This window comes from Phragmites australis, chromosome 9 (genome assembly GCF_958298935.1).
Source record: "Phragmites australis chromosome 9, lpPhrAust1.1, whole genome shotgun sequence".
In the NCBI taxonomy this organism is placed as follows: domain Eukaryota; kingdom Viridiplantae; phylum Streptophyta; class Magnoliopsida; order Poales; family Poaceae; genus Phragmites; species Phragmites australis.
This window is the reverse complement of record NC_084929.1, coordinates 27,813,640-27,835,740: the sequence shown is the minus strand read 5'-3', so window position 1 is coordinate 27,835,740 and position 22,101 is coordinate 27,813,640. Positions and strand designations below refer to the sequence as shown.

Here is a 22,101-nt window from a genome sequence, read left to right as displayed (position 1 = left end):
TTTAGTTTTTGGGTTCTCAGCATAATGGATGCAGTCAACAATACGTTACCAGTTGCAAATTCATGTGTAATATAAACTACTATTCACTTATGATTGCCATTTGAACTGTAGTATGCTTTTTTTTAGAACTCAATTTTTGATATTTTGTAGATTACTGATTACTATAAACGACATCTATTTCCTTGAGATCACTGTTGTATGCGCTCTTCTCCATATGATGGAGTTCATTACATTTTGTATATATGATGCTTGCATTTATGCTCAACATAAGATTCAGAGTTGGATGTTCCTCTTTCATGTTGTATGCTAGATCGAATCATTTAAGCATTGGTCATGCTTCTTTTTATTGCCTTGGATAGTTTTGAAAATTGTTTCACTTTCATATGTTAATTTCTATACATTCTTATATTGTGTCCATCCTGTATTTGGTATATTACTACTTGACACACATGACATATCATTACTAATGTCACTATATCACACAATGGCCAGATCACTTTCTTTCCTTTTTTCTTTTATCTGACTCCCTAACATCTATTAGTTTTTTTGCCCACATATTAGTTAGTATAAATTTTATCCAGACCATCATGTTTTGAATTAATTAGTATGTGTTACTTTTATGTGTGCCATATATCGGAGTGGTTTTTGTACGTACTGATATCAATATGAACATGGCCACCAAGACTGTTGGATCAAAAGCATTCTTGTTAGTCATGCAATCTGTGATGTGTGGTTATGCTCCTAGGACCTATATGATGCTTGATGCTTGCATTATCATGCTGCATATGTTAAATATTGGATGATTTAACACGGTGATGTTGCTTCGTGGCTATAGCTGATGTAAACTTGGTTAATATCGATCTATTAGGATTAGATGTTTTAATCAAATTATTAGTCGGTGATGTTCCTTTAAGGACTTCATGCGATTTAGCTCATAGAAAATCATAAAGCACCCTTAAATTGATTTACTCATGTACAAAGAGCAATCCAAGACTTGATTTGAATCTTTGTCCTCGATGACAGTAGCAACCTTTTGTTAATCTTTTGAGATAGGATGACTTTACATCAAAGTTAGCTTTAACTAGTGCAAAATCTAATACAGACGTATGAGACTTTCATACTCCACTTAGGTTTAAACGCTTCCTCTAGACACGTTAAATTTAATTGTAAGTTTAAAACACATGCCTTAATTCATTTTCTTTCCTCTATTTCTATGAATAATCTTCTACCATTATAACAAGTTCCTAATAAGCATGTGACTTCTCCTATTTTGAAGATGGTGTCTGGAGATGAACTTGAATTGCCTCAGACCTCTTCTCCTCAACAACAAGAGGATGTCACTGCTCAACAAGATGTGGAGGCCACTTCTCAGGAGCAAACAGAAGAAACTTGGGCGTAGAAACGAAAGCAAGGTGGTTGAGACAAAAATCAAATGCCCACGGGCCACTACACCATAACTCATGTCAATGAGGCGGGCGTGCCAACACAGCCTCAGTAAGCTCAGGCGGCATTCCATAGAGCATGTGCCTCACTTGAAAGGATAAGGGTCAGGATAACCTACCCAAATTGGAATGTCATGCCACAGAGCGACAAAAACTTCTTGTGGAAGACAATTAAAGCCTAATTTGACTTCCCTGAAGGATGCTTCTTGGAGGATGTGAAAAGATAGGCAATAGCTAAGATGGGCAAGATCTTTAAGAGTGAGCTGTATAATACATATGTGAAGCAGGATCTCATCCCCAATAATATTGCTTATGGGTACTTGGTGGATTAATGGGCAGAGTTTATGGCGAGGTGCTAATTTGAGGAATGTCAGCAGCAGAGTCAGGCTAACAAGGTGCGCCAGTCACGCAACACGCACACCCACAGGCTTAGCACCAGTGGGTACATGCACATGGAGTTGGACTGGGATAAGGAGGATGAGCAGGTAGCTCGAGAGAACTGCTCCACACCATTATCATAGATCCCAGAGAGGTGGGTCTGGAACTGGTTCTGAGGAAGGGCTATACACTCGGTCGATGGTTCTGTCACCTTCAGGAAGCCAGAAACCGAGCAAGTGGCTCAAAGGATCCTCCAACTTTTGGAAGAATCCACTCAAGGATCATTCCAGCCATCTCAGGAAAAAGATATACTAACCTCGGCTCTAGGGAACAAAGAGCACCCGGGTCACACTTGTAGCGTAGGTGTTTATGTTCCATAGAAGTTGGGATTCCCTAACAACGCCGATTCATATAGGAGCCGAAGGAGAAACAAAGCTGAGCATGAAGCAGTCGAACGTGAATAGATAAGAATGGAGATTGTCGCTGAGGTCGAAACAAGGATAAAAGAACAATACATATACTTGCAAAAAGGATGGAACAATAGGTCAAGGAGCGAGTATGGGCAATGAGGCAGCAGGATGCAGCCATGACACTTGAATCTCCACCGGCTCGGCACCGGAGCAGCTATGCATCGGCACCAGATAACGATCCAAACAACATGCTCGATCAACATGACTTCCCTATCAACGGATTTGAAGGTGACCCCCCCCCCCCGGTCGATGACATAGAGGCGGCCACCAAGTGCAAGTTCTTACTGCCCACCACTGTTGGTTCATATAACATCATTGAGGTTGACACGAGCTTAGCATTCCCATGTGGTGGGGAATAGAAGATCCACGTGCTCTAGCTATAGCCTGGTTATGCTAGGGTGTCAATGGACATGGTATACAGGAATTGCACGTCCATCCCACTTCCTATTCTCCCAGAGGACGATATTAGGACACTTGGGGAGGCCGTCCACTCCTTCATCTAGTGGCCAAAGAAGTTCATAACAGTAGTTGCCCCTCCACCGCCCCAACGACCTATGTCTCCAGTATGCGACGTCAGCGACTTCTCTTTTCGTCGTGCTACGCTGAAGGTCAAATCTCCTTCTGCATGACATAAGCAACAACAATTGTCCAACAAAATTGGCCAACAGTCTACCAAAATAGCACCACCTGGAAAGCACAGAGCCAACAAACAGAAGGACAAGAGCAAGCAGGTAGAAGAAAAAACTCTATCAAATACCTACGTGGTAGACCAGCCGTTAATGAGCAAGACAGCGTTAGAGTAATTGGGATGGGCAAGTTAGATTTTGCACGACCTATACATGAAGAGGATCCATGAGGAGAAACAACTTTCTCCTTGTTTCAGCGTCAAGTACTAGCGGCAACATTTCCTGAAACCAGCTGGAACCATCCTCGTGACCTTCAAGGATTTATTCCTCCTCTACCATTGTGAGAAGCTGGACGTCAGTCTAATGAGATGCTAGATAATGTAAGTGTTATTAATCATGGTCTATGCTTAATGAACCGTCTAACTCATAGATGCGCTCATTCATCTACATTACTCTTATGTGTAGACTTATGATTTAAGAAGCCATGAAAGAGAATTCGAGAATTGAATTCCTCGACCCACAGGTCGTATGTGGGTCAACGATCACTTGGTCTCTGGGGGAGGTCGAGAAATACATCGCGGAGGCCATGGTCGCTCTGTGTGGATCGAATGACCTTATTCTTCTACCGTATAACTACCCAGACCATTTTATCCTAGTTTGTATCTATTCACACAAACAACACTGCATATATCTCGAGTCAATGTACTACGACTCAGAGAGGTATTCAGATCTAACAGACTTATTGACAAGGATTTATGAAGTATGTTTCGATGGGTGGGATTGTACAGAGAGATAAACCCTCAGTGACCCACCAATATTAGTTCCCGGTAATAATTCCTCCATCTCACATTAATTTACCATTATTATATGCATTCCATAGAACTAAATGTACTATGCACAAATTTTTGCAATGTCACAGGCAGCTGCAGGGCACCAACCTCAGTGGGTTCTATGTTGCCTAGTATATGCTGCAAATCGTTGGCTTTAGTCCACCAATATATCCGTCGGTTAGTGTAATTATTATTAAGATGCATTTTTTATTGTTGTGCCTAACTATTTGAATTTTCTTCTACAGACATATAAATGTATTACAAATAATCTCGTGAAGGACATTCTCATGTATATTAAAAAATAGCTCATCCATTTTATACACGCGGATATCATAAAGGAGAACGGTGAATTTCATGATCATGACAACTTTAAGAGCCAAGGTTTATAATCTTCATAAAAGCTGGTCATTTCAATATATTGAAAACCCTTGCATCTTGTAGTTTATTGATGTATCATACCTTTATGGCAAATGATATAGCTCATTACTTCCTTTTAATTTAGTGTGCTAAAGCTAATTTGTTAGTTTATATATTGTCAGGCACGGAGTTGACTTAAGAATGAAGAATGCTTTGCAAATATTGTGAGGCTTTGTAATATTGACATTTTACTTCTGTTTATGCTTATGACTATATGTGTGACTTTGTGACATTGAATGTATAAGTTCGATCTACGGTGTGTATGGAGTTTTAATGCAAATGATAAATATGTTGTTGTTTCAATACAAATGATATGTTGTGTGTATGATATTTTACTGTTGTGTGAATGATTTATTATTGATATGTCGATTGTAAATTCGGTAATATATAAATTCAGAATTGTATATATGATATGATTGTACAAACGGTTCTAGAAATACAACCATCTGTACAAATGCACAATAGACAGTTGGTATTCCTAGTTCACATACAGATCAAAGTTTTAAGCCGTCTGTACTGTCCCATAGTACAGACGGCTTTAATAAGAAGCCATATGTACTATGGAATATCATAGATGGCTCGCATAGACGGCTCGCAGTTGGAGCCATCTATGATATTCCATGCATAGACGACTTGTTATTGGAGCCGTCTATGATATTCCATTCATAGACGACTCGTTATTGGAGTCGTCTATACTATTACTTTATCACAGACGGCTTGAAGATTCGAGCCGTCTGTAATATTCTATAGTACAGACGGCTCCTTATTAGAGCCGACTGTATAAATCGTTTGTACAGACAGTTTAAAATTCGTCTGTAGAAATCTGATTTGTACAGACTCTTTTGCACAGATGATTTGAAAAAGCGTCCCGCACGGGATTTCCGAACCGTCTGTACAAATGATTTCTGTAGCATTGATGAAAAGTAAACTTCATGACAAAGATAACCACGTGGAAGAAATGGATGATAAATTAAGCTGCATGAGTAATATACGTTCCATGTAAAATAAAGATAAATACATGATAATTTGCAAATGAGTTACACCATGCAATGATCGATCCATCGGATGTTAACAACAAATTAGCACGTGCACTTAATTTCATAAAATTAAGTCATGCATGATATTTTGACATATGGCTGCCAAAATTTATATTAGCTTGTGAAGCTGAGAAATTTTCTCCCTTTGCAAATTGCGCTGGAGACAATAGCTTAACCATAGCAGTCTCTGCAGCTCGTCTCCTTCGGAAGAAAATTCATCTACTTCACAGCCTCCGAGGCAATCTCTCCAAGATCTTATTGTCTACGAGTATGTGCGTACGCCTCCATGTAGTACGCATGCATCCTGTGCAATCAATGTAACTCTGTATGTACGTACGTGTTAAACGTGTCACGCATGGGTTCCATTCCATGGTGCCTGGTCGAAGCGTATGATGCGCTGCTTGGGCTGCGGCGGCACGGCGGCCGGCGCATGGTGGGGGGCGACGGGGTAGTGGCCGCCGCCGAAGGACCGGACGTGGTCGTTGAGGGAGCGCTTGTGCTTGAAGTCGGAGCCGCAGGTGCAGAACCAGCGCTTGCCGCAGTTCTTCTCGTGCGTGCGCCAGTCGCCCTTGACGGCGAAGGGCTTGCCGCAGCGGCGGCAACCGAAGTGCTTGGCGCCGTGCTTGCGCTTGTAGTGCGTCTGCAGCGTGCGGAAGTCCTTGAGCGGCCGCGCGCGCGGGTGCGCCACGTTGCTGCGGCACCCGGGCGCGCAGCAGTAGCACGGCAGCTTCAGCAGCGCCAGCGTCGCCGCCTGCGTGCCCTTGAGCGACCCCGGGCCCTTCCGGTACTCGCGCCCGTGGCCCCACATGTGCATCTGCATGCAGACACAAACATGCATCGACGTTGAGATGTGGCATCGCAAAAAAAAAGAAAAAAAAGAATAAGCAGCCGATAATCGATGTGACGTAAACGAGGAATATATTCTTGGCAGTTGGCACTCGATCTATCGAACATGTTTGTCTCTGTTATCATGTTGGAGAATGGAGAGGAAAGGTGTGTGAATTGGAGTACTAACAGTGTCGTTGTAGTGTTATTGGGGTTGACTTTGTCCCCTATTCTTTTTCCTGCGTTTGATTCCTTGCGGGTACACATGAAACACTTGGTAGGCCAGGTCAGATACCAAGTTGATATGCCAACGAAAGGAGAAGCATTTTGTCCATGCATATCACGCATACATGATGACCGGTAGACTAATGCAAGTAATATTAGTATCTGTCGAAGAAGAAGAAGAAGAGACACATGCTACCTTTCCCAATTGACTGCACAATCTTATTACGTGCTTTTGTTTTTTTAATATTGATGATCCAAATGTTTCAATTATTAGGAACAAATAATTGAGATTTTAGGAAACATGCATTTTCCCCGTCACTCTGTGTTATGAGTATGAATTGATCGAACTATTAAATAAATGAAGTCAAGTAGTAGCACGCTTACTTGAAAGCATCCGTAATAATTTTTTTATATATAAAAAGGGGCGAACTCTGACAAAAATCCGAACCGGGAAAGGTGCACGATCCAAAGAAGAGAGAATTGAAACCGTGCGTTAAAATTAGGCAGGTACGAGATACAAAGATTAATCACCTGCATGTTGTTGTATCTGTTGAATGTCTTGCTGCAAACATGGCAGATGAACTGCACCGGGCCGATGAGTATCTGCGCCGGCGTCGGGATCCAGTACCGCCGGCCGCGGCTGCCGATGACGCCTTTGATTATGTTCTCCTCACCGGTCACAGGTATGCTGTCTGATCCCTCCATGGACTCCACCATCTCACTCTGGAATTGCTCTCCTGCTTGCGCCTTGCACTTCTCATGCTGCCTTGGCTTCTCCTCCTCTCCCTCCAAATAATCCTCCTCTTCATCATCTTCATCATCTTCCTCATCCATGGGCGCCTCTTCAGAACTATAGCCGCCGCTTTCCGGCAAGCCTATGTTCAGATCAACACCGGCGGCCTCTTCTTGCGTGCCGGTGGTGGAAATATTGCTCAGCTCGTCTTCGACAGGGTTCCGGCCACGATCAGGAGTCGTCGCCCTCCCCTCGAGCTTACCAAGAAGCGGCAAGCACAGCATGGTATCGCGCTCACGGCCTTCACCGACTGATCGGTCGGTCGACGGCGCTGAGAGGGACGAGGACGACGTCGACGAGGAGGACAACGGCGACGGAGGCGGTGACGAGGGCCTCGGTTTCAGCCACTCGAAGAACGGCACGCCGCCGAAAGTGCCCGCCGCAGCCGCAGCCGCACCCTCCATTGCGCAAGCCCTTAACACCATAGAGTCGATCCCTCGATACGCATATGCCTCGGACTGAGGTGCGTACTGCTTTATAGCTGGGGTCTGGTGGTGTGGAGAAGAAGAGAGGAGAGGAGATGGGTCGTCGTCTATGTGAAGGCGTGCATGTCACGGCCAGGAAGAAATGGGGAAGCTATCTACCTCATAATTCCTTTTCACTTACTTCTTCAATACAAATCTCAACACAAATAAACAATGTAATAAACCATACGTGTACATGCATATGTGAAAATTTGATACATGGTTACTGCTGTATGGTGGGAGTGGGGGGAGTATGCTAGGTTAATTTAGGGAATGTTACAGAGAGTCATCAATCGAGTAGTAGCTCAAAGAAAACGTATCCTCTAGGCATATGTTTTACCGATTGGGCTAGAATTGGTAAAACCTCACTTTTTTGCACCGCAGAATAATAGAAGTAGAAAGTGCAGTTGTGTTCCCATTCCAATTCAATTCCAACAAGATAGGTAGATACTACTGTATATACATATATAGTTCATATATTGGAGTTGCATACTTTCTGTAAATATTATACTCAGATTTTTTATGCGTGTCTTACACGGACGTATTTCTTTACTCTAGCCTCTAGGATATGATTGCGGAGCATGAACCCTTAGCCATGCATACTTCTCCCTGGATTGTGATACCAGACCCACTAAAAAACTGCCATCATGGCCGATGGAAGATCCATTTGAACTTGATTTTTTGTCAGGAAAAATGTGCCAAATATTGAAGTCATCGGTCGCCACCGACGCATGCATCCGGTGCAACTTTAACCGCTTTAGTTAGAACAAACCACAAAACAGTCAGCTCGTGTGACATGCATGTGTGAGCGCTACTGCTACTTTCTATAGCCAGTTTAGAGCGACCAATCTATCAAGAAGTGGGTCGCTCTGACTTGGTGAGCTAGCTAGACTGCACTGCACATACACACATCTGGGTGATAAGCGGGGCATCTGGGTGATGGGCAGGGGCCTCTTTTTTCCCAAGTGGAGGTCGCAATACTGTGTGTGCAGGAGTCGCACAAGCAGGTTGCTGGGACGACGGCGATGACGACCGGTGAAAAAATGAGGTGACTAAAGGCAGCTAGGTGGATAGAAAGACAGTTATACAATTTGGAGAAAGAACAGCCACCTCCGCCGCTCCAAGAAAAGTCGATGCCGAGAAGCTCCAAGAGAGAATCTCCACCGCCACCGCTGCCGCATCCTACATCACCACCCAAGCTCCTTCGTCGCCAGCAACCGCAACTAATGCAGATCCACACCTCCCCTCCCTGCCCCAAGTTGCAGTGCCCCATTTCATGCTTCCCTGTGCCAGATCTAGATCCCTTTGACCTCCAATTTCAAACCCCACCTCCACCACCAATCTCCGGTGCACCGTGCCTTGATGAGGTGCTCTTCATGCCAGCCACTCCTGAGTCACCCGTTGCAGTCACCCAAACCTATGTGGAGGTCGCCAGATGCCCTCTGCACCCACCATTCAAGACGACAAACAACCTCCCCCAACGGCCCTGGCTCACCTCCATTATCACTACACCTAGTCCCATAGTGAAGAGCAAGGTCAATTACTCATCATCAAATACCTTCGGCGATAGGATGTCCTACGGTGTGTGGTCATAACACGCTAGAGACCGTTGTCGCTGCCTCAGCCAGAGCGTTGCTGCACGCAGCTTTCAAGCGCCCCAATTGCCCCGTTGAAGATGGATGGATCCAAGTCAAGAGGCCCTATTGGTGAAGGAAAGAGGGGCATTCAAGGAGACGAGTGCACACGGATCCATGGCGCACTGAAGGTAGAGAAGACCGGCATTCAGATCAAGAGCGTCTCTAGCCTCAAAATTCTAGCACTCCTCTTTGGCACTCAAGCTATTCCAAGCAAAGACTGCAAGTCGCTGCTTCGTCTGCTTGTCGTTCGACCACCGAGCTGCTTCCAGCAGGGACCTCGTCTGCTGCTTCCACTACCATCCTTCGAGGCACAAGGAGCATTCCTGCCGTGAAGCTCCTCGTCGTCTCTACCTAGAAACTCCTCGACACGTGCCGCCTCCAAGCATGCGTCGACCCTGCCGCTCCTCGTGTCTGCGGACACCACAGCAAGTCGAGCTTCCCAACCCCCACCGTCGGCAACCAAGCAGGGGGTGATGGCTCGCATCGACGACCCTTCCACGTGCCCAAAGGAGGACACGTGCATCGTGCCGACTTCCTTTGATGTTGACAAGGAGCTCCACGAGTGAGAAGGCACTACGTTGGTGTCCTGGGCTTTGCGTGTCCTGCCTGGCACCATACCTCAAGGAGTGGAGAACGGCTTCTTCAACGAGTTTTGGCTACACTGTGGAGAGGTAACGGTCTCTGCTCACCAACTAGAAGCCTTCCTGATTAAGTTTCAGCACAAGAAGGATTGTGATGCTATGTACAAGCGCCACTACTTCAAGCGCAATGGCCTTGAGATCCACGTGCTGCCATGGCACAACCTGAGCCATGCGCTTGGGGCTACGTTGTTCTTCCGGGTTCAGTTGGTATTATAGGGGATTCTGATTCATGCCTTGGCCCCTGGCATTGTTGAGCGACTTTTCGGTCGCACCTGCTCTCTCCAATGCATTGAGACTGGCCTACTTTACCAAACCGACACCAGAGCCATCCACTTATGGGTGTGGACAGCTAACCCGAGCATGATCCCAAAGAAGTTTTGGCTACTGTTCTCCCACCATGCCATGGATGCGACCTCCTTAATGGTGATGGTCACCGAGGTGCCACCGGAGTGGTGGCAAAGTGGGCTCAAATTTTAGGTAATTGTTCACCTGGAGATTGTGGAGAACTACATGGTGGCTTCTGCTGACCCACGTGTGATAGAGTTAGGTGACTCCTTCGTGCCGAAGATAAGGCGCCTGCCACCTTGGCACTAGAGCGCCCTTGATGGGGAGCCACCGGTTGATAAGACCCTGTGGTACCAGATGCCCCCGTGCCTCTTCGGGTACAACAACGAATGACATCACCACGATCTGGTGGCTAACATGGCGACCGCGATAGCCACGGCCATGATCACCAGAATTGCCGCTCGGGTGAGGATGATCACCTGGACTTTCACTACTTCCTCCGTTGCCATGGCAGGGATGATGATGACGATGATCGTGACTAGCGTGGCCACGAACATGGGCACTAATATGTGCAGTCACGACTTTGTGGTCGGGCTAATGTTCATGGGGAGTGATCCCGCTCCCCATGACGCAGGAACTAGGGTGGCGGCTATTAAAGGGCAGTGATATAGGAAGTGGTGGCGTTGCAGCCTCCATTCCCACCCCTCTTCCCTTCCTCGGAGGTGCTTCGAGAAGGAGAGGTGCAGGCCCTCCAGAACCTCTTTGACACTCAAGCTGCTACCCTGCGCCTAGACCTCACCAACCTCCTAGCGAGCCAAGTATGCGAGCAAATGCATTTGGTGGTTGATCCTCTCCAGACCTATATGAACAACGTACAAGTTACTACCTCCAAGTGGATGCACAACGCAGAAGAATACCTCCTCAAGGTCTGTGCTCTCACAGACATGTTGCACATCTCCTACGAACCGCTACCACCGGCCGGACTGCCGGCGCTGCCTGCCCATGGGAATGAAGCCTTGTTTGTCGATGTGAGGCGAATCACGTCTTTGGGGGATGGTGGGCCTCGATGCGAACACATGCCTGACTCTACAAGCCCTGGGACCGTGCAGACCTCCCTGTAGTCCTCAACTACAAAATGGGTAAGGAGAGGGATGGTCGATCTGCACGCCTTCATGCCAGCTCTGGCTAGGGAGATGCAGGCTCCAGAGGCTCCGGGACACACCTCAAGTCCATCTTGGCATGCCTACAGGCGAATGGTGATGCTGAGCTTGGTACTAATCCCTTGCATGAGGTCATCTTGGAGCCGGGTGATGCACTGATGCAGCAATTGGAGGACACCCCAACTGAGGTGAACTGGATCCACTCCGATGGGGCGGTGGTTGTACAGTCACATTCATCCATGACTTTGGGTGCAGCGACTCCTTCGCGTTCGCTGCCTTCCATTATTCTGGTGCTTGGGCCAAAGAGCACCACACCGCATGGGTTTCCGTGTGGGCTTCGTGCGGCCAACTTCTTCTCCACACCACCGCATGCGATCCTTGGCAGCCCACCAGCACTAACAGCAGTAGCATCGGTAACTCAAACAGCAAAGCCGACTCCATCGACGAAAAGCAACATCAATAGCTCCAATGCCCCCAGTGGCACCATCGGCTCCACTAGCGTCTCCAGCACCTCCAGTAACTAGGTGCACATGCAACCGTAGGGTGTATGATGTGTCCATGGTACGTCGCTCTGCCCGACTTGGCAATGTGCTTCATATGACAATGATGCAACATCCACACATGAAATCTCTGCCACAAACTTGGTCTCCTTGGTGATGAGCTCGATCCACTTGATGCGGCCTTGCTGGAGTACATCACCATGCTCAGTGGCCCTCTTCTGCTCGAGGTGATTGGGGCGCTCATGTCAATTTTCAATATTAATGATGACAAAGTCGAGGCCATGGACCTTGCCCTTACCGAGCTTACGGGTGAGGGAGGGGTGGACGTTTAGGAGCATCTGGTACTAGTGGCAGCCTGAGCCAGATTGTGCAGCATTAAGAGTCCTTTTGTTTCCAATGATAGCTTTAAACAACCAAACTATCTTCGATATTGCTCTAATGTTCGATCTGGTTGTTCTTAAGATCGCCATGTAATGCAGTCATCATGCTCTACCTGAGGTCATCCGGTGCAAGGTCGCCACCGCATCTACATGCAACTCTAGCCAAGCATGGCCGACTAAATCTACATGTGTGCCCACATACACCAGACCCTACAGCTCCTTCAGTGGAACATGTGATAAGCAGACCCGAATACTATGCAAAGCTAGAGAATGTGAAACTCCACCTTGCCATTTACACACATCCAATGCCACCTCCACCACTACCCGGCATACAACATAACATGCAACATAGCATCGCGGACCACCTGCCCCTCCCTGCGTGAGCTCAAATCACCCCATGATAGCGCCAAACATTGACATTATATGCTGGAATGTAAGATGGCTCAACAAGAGGGCACGTCATGACACGGTCTATGAAACAATCTCCACAACCACATGCCATATCACCTATCTAGAGGAAACCAAACTTGCTAACATTGATTCGGTGACATATTTCTACATTGGGGGCAATAGGATTAACAAATTCGGCCATCGCCCAACCATGGGCACCTGGAGGCTTCTACTCCTACGGAACGACACTTTTGTCGACATTCATGATATGGTCCTGGGGAATCACCATATCAGCGCCATGGTAACAATTAAGGAATTCTTAACTTCTGTCCTTTTGACTTCAGTCTACATGCCTTCATGTGATGCGCAAAAGCTGGCCTTTCTGTAAGAAATTTGAGATATCAGGTCACCAACAGGTCACAAATGGCTCATCCTCAGCGATTTCAATCTTATCTACAGGGCAAGAGACAAAAACAACCAAAACCTCAATCGTAGCCTTATGGGACACTTCCGGTCAGCCTTAAATGAATGTGAACTCCAAGAAATTCATCTGCAAAATAGGAAGTTCTCATGGAGCAATGAGTGGCAAGACCCCACTTTGGTGAGGCTTGACAGAGTTTTCTGTAATATAGAATGGGATTCCTCCTTTGATAACCATATCCTACATGCACTGTCTACCCCTCCCTATCTAACCATTGCCTGCTCCTTCTCTCAAACTAAAGTGGCCCACAACGGCCGAGGTCCTTCAAATTTGAGAACTTATGGACTAAAATCCTGGGGTTTATGGACACAGTGGCAAAAATCTGGAACTCCCTAACAGCCCACCACGAGCATGTGCATCGTCTTTATCATAAAATGCTTGCTACAGGTCAACACCTCAGAGAGTGGAGCAAGAGCATTGTCTCAGACGCAAAGTTGCAGCTACATATGACGCTTGATGTTATCCTATGATTAGATACAACACAGGAAAGTAGAGCTCTCACTACAACATAACACAGACTACAAACGCAGTTCAAAAGGAGGAATATGGGCCTAGCCATCATTGAACGATCTCGGGAAAGGCAAGTGTCACACATCACAAACCTGAAAGAGGGCGACTCAAGCACAAAAAAAAATTTAACCTCAAAGTGAATTCAAGGTGAAGAAAATATCACATTCAACGTCTGCAAAAAGGAAATGGCTTAGGCTAGGTCATCACACATGTGGAAAAGACCGTGATCGCCTAAGAACACTTCACCAACATAATGGGCTGCCCACCCAGGTGCCCAACGAACTTCAACTGGGAAGCCATGAATATACAATCCACTGACCTGCACCCCTTTGACGAGCCCTTCTATGAGGGGGAAATTCATCATAGCATCAACCAGTTGCCCTCTAATAAGGTAACATGCCCGGATAGTTTCACAGAAGCTTTCTTCAAGAAATTCTAGGATATCTTAAAGCATGACCTCGTGCAGGCTGTCAACACCTTCTATGATCTGCGCTGCACAAATTTCTAGATGCTCAACTTAGCCAACATCATCCTTCTTTAGAAGAAGGGAGGGGAAGATAAGATCACCAATTTTAGGCCAATTAGCCTCATTCACTGCATCGCCAAGATTATTTCCAAGATCCTTGCTTTGCATCTGGCTCCACACATGAACTCCATCGTCTCAACTTGCCAAAGCACTTTCATCAAATGTAGGAGCATACATGATAACTTCCTAGCAGTCAAGAATACAGCCAGACGCCTCCAACACAACAAGACACCCACCCTCCTTCTTAAATTAGACATTGTGAAAGCCTTGGACTCAGTTCGCTGGGATTACATCCTTAACCTAATGCAATGGGTGGGGTTCCTAACAAGATGGCGGTATTGTATCTCTATGCTCTTTGCAACCTCATCATCGTGCTACTCGTCAACGGCATCCAAAATTCCCCCATCGGCAATGGGCGTGGCCTTAGGCAAGGTGACCCGCTGTCTCCACTACTCTTCATCTTAGCAATTGACCCACTGCAATGTCTACTGGAGCTAGCGACAGAGTCTAGCGTCCTAAGCCCACTGAATGGGCGTGCCCCATGGATGCGAATATCAATGTATGCCGATGATGTAGTTGTGTTCATTAACCCAATGGAAGAGGACATCTCAGCCTTGGCTGAACTCCTGCATCTTTTCGGGGAGGCCACGGGGCTTTGCACAAACATCAATAAATTTGTGGTTGCACCTATCAGATACGAGTCAATGGATCTTAATCACATTCTGAGCGATTATCCGACCAAGCGCTCACACTTTCCAATTAAATACCTTGGCCTGCCATTAGCCATTAGAAGACTCTGCCACATTGACTTCCTACCTCTGGTGGACAAGGTAATCTCAACTTCACGAATTCGAAGGGACGATTGCTTGCTCCTTTCGTCCGCCTCACTCTTGTCAAAGCAGTACTCATGTCACACCCAATCTACTTTTTGTAAGTTTTATGGGTGCCTAAACAAGTTCTAAAGGAGATTGACAGTAAACGCACGCAATTCATGTGGACTGGAATTGAGGCTCTCATAGGGGGAAGTGTAAGGTCAATTGGAAATGTGTCACTCGACTGACGGCAAAGGGTGGGTAGGTATCCTGCACCTAGGAAACTTTGCACGGGCACTGCGCCTATGTTGGCTCTGGCAAGAAAAGCAGGCTCCGCACAAGCCATGGGCCAGAACAGAAATACCATGCAATGAAATAGACAGGCAACTGTTCGCAGCTTCGACCATAGTAATCCTTCGCGACGGCTCCAAAACGGCCTTCTGCCCAGATGGGTGGCTTCAAGGACGCTGGCCCTTGCCCTCACCACAAAAAAGAAGATAACGATCTAGGAGGCCCTCAGTGCTAACGCCTGGGTCTATGATATAAACCTATCATCTCCCAATATCACAAGTCAATGCATTGCAGACCTGGTGCTACAACAAGTACTAGTACAACCAAAACTACCTAATGCCACAATTTGGAAGCTCACGCACCATGGGGAATATAGTGCCTCATCGGCCTACTATGCGCAACTCTTCGGCACCACAGACACTAACTAGTGTAGAGAAAATGGTCCTATTAGGCCATGATTGTGATTTTAATGATTAATGACAATATAGTCATTAGGACTAACATGTTTGTCAAGAATATATGTTAGTAGGTCTCATAGATGTAATACATCAAGAAGCCACCATAGCTGAGATAAAATTTGATTGAATTAGAGAAGTCCAAGAAGAATTAACCTCATCGGATAGTCCGGTGCAGAGAAATTTGCACTCACCAAAGTTTTGTGTTCAGAGACTGTTAGCCTCATCGGAAAGTTCGATGCTCTATGTGTTGAACTCACCGGAGCATCTCTGACAAAGGAGAGAAGGCTGAGGACCTCACCGGATAGTCTGATGATCTGCACTGGGTAGCACTATAGTATTTCTTGCAGAGAAGAATGCAAGTGCAAAGACTGAAGATCAACCCAATGGAAGGTCCGATGCTTGATTTATGCTCACCGGATTATATCACCGGAGCATTTCTTGTAGAGGTGACTGCAAATATTGAAGAATGAAGAATAACCCACCGGAAGGTCTGGTGCTCTGAAGATCAATGCACCAGAGCATTTTACACAAAGAGGCTGCACAGTCTCGGATGGCTCAAGATAACTCACTAGAAGGTCTAGTGAAAGATTTGAAGGCACACCGGAGTGTTCGATGTTCATAGAGTCTTTAAGTGGAGTTCCAACAGCTAGTTTCTGAGGTTGTACTCACCGGATGATCCGGTGTTAGTACTAATATTCTCACCGGATCATCCGGTGTTAGTACTAACATTCTCACCGGATCATCTAGTGTTAACAGCCTTTCGGAGCCATTGGAAAAACGTCTAGTTAGTGGGTTTGATGCTATAAATATCCCTCCACTCAGTCATTTAAAGGTGAGGTATGTTATTGGAGTCTAGAGGAAGCTCATACACACTTGAGAAGACATCGAAGCCACTAAAGTACTTAAAGTGTCATCCAAGGCGATTAAGCACAAGATTAGAGAGTGTTTAGTACTTATAGACCTAGAGTGAGTTGTAGCTAGGTGCTGCAGCTTGAAGAAGGGATCAAGGAGTGATCCTAACTTGTATCGAGTGGTACGTCAGTGTTTTGGAGTCTTGGTGACTCGTCGGCGCCTTGGGCCTTGGTGGCTCAAGCTTGTTTACTCTCCGACTTGGTGTGGAGCAGCGGCAAGACACATGTACGGGGACACAGAGACCCTTGCCTTGGTGGCTCAAGTTTCAAAGTGATCACGATGGTAAGTGAACGAAAGAGTGGCTAGTGGTGAGATCTTTCCTTGGTAGCTTGGTGGCTTATCATGCTTGAGATTTTATCTTGGTGACTTGGTTGCTCAAGAGTCATGACCGAAAGAGACTTGGTGACTGCGAGCATATTCTTTGTGGAGCTCCAACGTGGACTAGGGGTGGTATTTACGTCATCGATACCACAGGATAAAAATCCCTTGTGCCAAGTTTGTCTCTCTATTTTATTTATATTTATGCATTTACATACTTGCAATTTACCTTACTAGAGTAGGTTGCAATCCTCTTAAGTGGTAGAGTAGACATACTAGATAAACCTAGAGAATATTTAGATAGAAATTAAGATAGGTTTATATTGTAAAGTTTTTTGACCCCCTCTTAGGACGTTACCGTTCCAAAGTACAAGTTGATAGTCTCTATCATCTACGACAATAATGACATCAAGAATATGACAATAAAATCAAGTGCTCGGTAAGATCACCGCCCATGAAATGACAATGGACATGGAGGTAGAAGCTCCTACCTCATCCAATGCCAAGAATCTTGTCCTCACAAGCAAGCAAGCTCAATGCTCACACATGAAGGCGAAGATGAGGAGGCAAGAGCAAGAGTCAAGCTCAAGTGAAGATGATGGTGATCAAGATGAAGAGAGCAATGAAGAGAATGATCAAAGCACATCAAGTGATAAAGAAATTGATCCTAAGATAGCCAAGCTCTTCTTAAAGATAGATAAGAATATGAAGAGGATAAATGCCAGGATTGATCATCCATTGAAGATTTGGTTAACAACACTGATCATATCAAGAAAGAGAAGAATACCAAGAATAAGAGTGAGATAAGAGGAAGAGACAAAGCATTGGCGAGCATGCAAAGATGGGTAAGTGAAGATGAAGATTCAATCTCAAGTGATGAGAGTTTTGCCACCCACTCCTCAAAAGGAAGCTCTTTCTCAAGGTCATCATCACACAAGTTAACATGCAAGCCATCTCACAAGTCCTTATAGCCAAAGGTATGGATAGCGATGTAAGTGATGATGAATCCGATGAAGATTCTCCCTCATATGATAAACTCCTTCATTTGATCAATGAGCAACAAAGGGCCCTTAAGAAACAATCAAAAGAGCTTAAGAAATTCAATACAGTTAATGACATTCATGCTACCTTTGTTTCTAATTATGAACAATTATTGAGAAAAATTCAATTTGCTAAACAAGGAGCATGATGAGCTTAAGGAAAAATTTGAGTGCATTGAATCTCAATCTATGACCTCTTTAGAGCAATCTACCTCTCTATTTAATTTCAATCCTAAAGTAGATGCTTCTAATTTTTGCAATGATTTAATTGATTTATCTATCTCACCCCTTTGTAATGAGATATGTGTTAAGAATGTTCTTGTAGAACCATCTAATGACCTCATTGCGCAAGAGAATGATAAACTCAAGCAAGAAGTCAAAAAGCTCAAGAAGAACTTAGAAAGATTAAAAGGCAAGAACCATGTCTAACCTCCTCAAGATAACCTTGCTACCATGATGAAGAAGCTTACGAAGGGGTCCACCATGACATACTTCAAATGTCATCTAGAAGGCCACAAGTCCTTCCAATACAAGCAAGTCAAGAAGGAGACCAAGGAGAAGAAGAAAGCAATGAACCTTTCTAACAAGACCTCCAACATCTACATCAAGCCTAACTACAAAACTAAGACCAAGAGTAACCACTACAAGCTCAATAAGAAGAACAATGGCAAGGTGATTGCACATATGGTTGGGAGAAAGAATTGGGAGTGCAGATAGGCCTGTCGGCATTGCGTTTGCCGACAGCCTGACAACTATCTTTTTTATTTGATTTTTATTAATAATTAGGAGAATATAATGTACTTATTGAAATATTTTTATTAATAATTAGGATAATATCAGTTTTTAATGAGGCACTAATAGAACTCAATGTGGATCCTATAAAAGAAGTTAAAAGAGTTGTCCAAACGATGTCAAAAAGTGGTTCATTTTTTGCTAATATTGATTTGATGTAATTTTTTTTGATATTTCTTTATTTAGTTGATGTAAAATTGTGTGAGTAATTTTTTTTAGTGAAGTAGCGTTGGGAGGATACAAAATCTAAATTTTTGAACAATAGTAGTTGTGAAGCACAGTTATCATAGTGACCGACATGGAGGTTACATACGCTAGTAAACATTGCATGGGACATAAGGTTTATCGTCACTACACGAATGTACCATAACCATAAAGAAATAACGTCAACAAATATTGGTATGTATGGCACATCTAAAGACTAACCTAATAGTGTGCCGCTGGTAAACCTAATATATCATAGGGAATGAAAATAGGTCAGGTTATAATAGATGTTCTCTACTGAGTGCATCTAGGATATTTGTCATTTTCAGGGCATCGGGCCCCTCACCTTAGTGCGACGGACCCTCTCCTGCTTTCTTTCCCTCTCTTCTTTGCATGCTTGAGCCGCGGCGTGCTCCTTCACGGCGTTCCTGATGTGCTCCTCCTCGTGCCGCTTCATCTATAGTTCCTCCTGATGTCGCTCGTACTCATGCCATTCGTAAGCTTCCCTCCTCCACCATATCTCCATGTCTACCTACCACTTCTGGTGCTTATTGTGCTCCATGTAGAGCGATTGCATGAAGTTGTAGATAGGTAGAGGATACTGGACAAAAGAAACAAGAGTGGGGATTAGTAAGAGAGTGCATGAAATCGTATAGAAAGGCCATATGAGTGATCTATGTCGCTATACCGGTGGGTACTCGTATGGTCCCTGTCGAGGCTTGTCATACTAGTAGTTGGCACACATGAAGAAGCGTAGACCATATGTGTAAGAGGTATTCTTAGACTCGTGAAGCCTACAAGGGTCGTCACAGAAGCACATCGACGATTCGACACCCTGTGGGATGAAAACCTCCAAATATTTCTTGGCTGGGCTTGGTGGAGCTAAGGAAGATATTTCTGTTGAGAGAGCTGAGGAAGGAATGGTCTATCTATGGATGAGGGTGGGGTTATTTATAGTGGTTGGAGCTGGTGCATGGATTGAGTGCACAGACTTGGATGGGGCTAGAGCACAGAATTCCCTATTAAAGGTGAAAAAATTGTGGCATTAATGCTTGGCAGTGATTCTCTGTGAAAGTTGTTGCTTGGTGTGGTCATTTCATTCTGCAACAGTTCAGGAAGGAGTTATTGTTGTCTTTGCATGGAAGGCAGGGAATCCTATAAAAGCGTTAAGCTTAGAAAAAACGTATTGGTATAATAATAAATTTGGGTCATTTCATGGATGAAAGTAAAGTACATCACATATAAGTGTCATCGTTAGCATTCATTACCTATATGTGGCTACATTATTTAAGGCAATATGTACCGACTCTTACCCTGGTCGTACACATTCTACGGCAAGTTACAATGGCTTGTAGTACTCCATCGCTAAATAAAGCATATCTACGAAAAGATAGATTGTCGGGTGTAAGAAAATATCTACTGGGTTGGTGGAAAATATGGAGGCTTCTCATCCATATATTCTCAGCGGATCTCTTGAAAGTTGCATTCATGGGGGTATGGCTTGCTGAACACGTACCCTTGTGTCATTCCGCGTGCCACAGGCCCCGACACAGCCGGTAGGCTACACACACATTGTGGAGGAACTTGCATGTTACCGCAAATAGTGAGGTACTTATCCCACTACTCTTCATTGAGCTCTTGTAGTCTCTCTTCGGCCATTCAACATCTATTCGTCTTATTGTCAGGACAGAGATGTTGTCATTTAATTTATGAGTAAAGCTCTATCGCGTGGTCACTGTCTAAAACCTGAGTTAGGACAGAGGTGTTATCATTTCATATTTAAAGCTAAGTCATGTGATCACTTCGTATCTAAAGCCTGATTCACAACATATGTGTGGCCATTTCATACATAAAGCTCTGTGTTATGGTCACTTTGTATCTATGTGTGTGAAAGCCTGAGTCAGGATAGATGTAATATCATTTAATTTATGACTAAAGGTCTGCCCGCCGAACGCCTCCGCCCACCGTCACCCGACCGCACGCTGCCCCGCGCCGCATGCCGCCCTACGCCACCCGCTCATCGTCGTTGCCTGTTCATTGCTGCCTGCGATGTGTACGGTCACGCGTGGGAGAGGAATCGACGATCGTGGATTATATAAAAGCCTATCGACACGCGGAATACCGACATGCCTAACGTGGCACCTATCGCCATTCCGTGTGCCGACAGGTCATGATGCGTCACTCATCAGTACGCGGAATGCCAAAAGGCCGGTATGCTGCACGAACATCCTACGTGGCACACCCATTTAGTTGGGCATACAACTGTCGACATTCTACATGCCCAGTGCCACGTAGGATGTCAGCATGCGGAATATCGACATGTACTTTGTCGGTATTCCACATGCCGATAGGTACCTATCCTTGTAATTTTTTAAATTTGCTATTATTTTTGTAATTTTCTAATAAATTAATATTATTAAAAAAATCCGTTTTGAATCCCTCAGGTCTTTGCAGGCGGTTTGGCAGAACGGGAGGAAGCGCGGAGAAGGCCACAAGCCAACAGGAGGGACGTACAGCCCTATTTGGAAGCCGATTTGCGTTGGGCGGGCTTCGGTGAGGGAGTTAGGCGGGCCAAGTCGGACCGTGTGATAGAGTCGTACTAGGCCCGGACACTACGTTGTGATACGACGTGTTTTTAAAAAATAAAATTATAACGTTTAAATACTCTCAAAATTTAAAACACTATTAAAATGATTATTATTTTTTTTTAAAAAAATTATGTTATAGAGAATACTATCATTCAATGCTTAAAAAAATTTCAATAAAAAATATGATCTGCAAATTTTATCATGGTTGGGTCAGCTTTCGGAGCGTACTTGTGCTGTTCTCTTCAGAGATCTAACAAGGTCTCTAGCGTGTTCTGGGTGGTCACTTTCCATCAGGTGTAAAAGCGCTGCTACAAAGTACGGCCGCGCCCTTTTGCTCCCTTCGACACGTTGCACATTGTCATATATACACGGGTAAGAGGTTAGAAACATAATGCCATTATGATTGTATCTATCGGAGAAAGGCACCGCTCCTTTCTAAGGCATAATCGCTTGTTTGAATAGTTTTGTTCTGATCTTACGCAAGTTGCAAAATCGCGAATTGGATATGGTCGACGCTATCTTCTTGTTCGGTTACGAACGTCAGATTGTTTAATCTCAGCTCCTCTGCCTAGTCCTCAAATGGAATTGCCTACTAGACTAGCGGTGTCAATGGAGCACGTCGACGTCCCACCTGCTCCCGATTTTCTTAATAGCTTCGTTTGCACCGAA

The 22,101-nt window shown here is 45.0% G+C and overlaps 1 protein-coding gene across 1 annotated transcript; it reads right to left on the bottom strand.

Annotated features, from left to right (window-relative positions):
• Nucleotides 1-5,102: 5,102 nt before the first annotated feature.
• LOC133928969 (protein TRANSPARENT TESTA 1-like) lies at nucleotides 5,103-7,616 on the bottom strand. Its single transcript, XM_062375522.1, has 2 exons — nucleotides 6,782-7,616; nucleotides 5,103-6,014 (listed from the first exon to the last, which is right to left on the bottom strand). Exons 1-2 carry the CDS (start codon nucleotides 7,466-7,468, stop codon nucleotides 5,550-5,552), a joined length of 1,152 nt encoding a protein of 383 aa, XP_062231506.1. The 5' UTR covers nucleotides 7,469-7,616; the 3' UTR covers nucleotides 5,103-5,549.
• Nucleotides 7,617-22,101: the final 14,485 nt, after the last annotated feature.

Excerpts from the sequence above, each read along its gene's own strand:
- LOC133928969 (XM_062375522.1), bottom strand. The coding sequence starts at position 7,468 with ATGGTGTTAAGGGCTTGCGCAATGGAGGGTGCGGCTGCGGCTGCGGCG. Across the intron at positions 6,015-6,781 it reads ACAGATACAACAACATGCAG|ATGCACATGTGGGGCCACGG; the intron begins GTGATTAATCTT and ends GTCTGCATGCAG.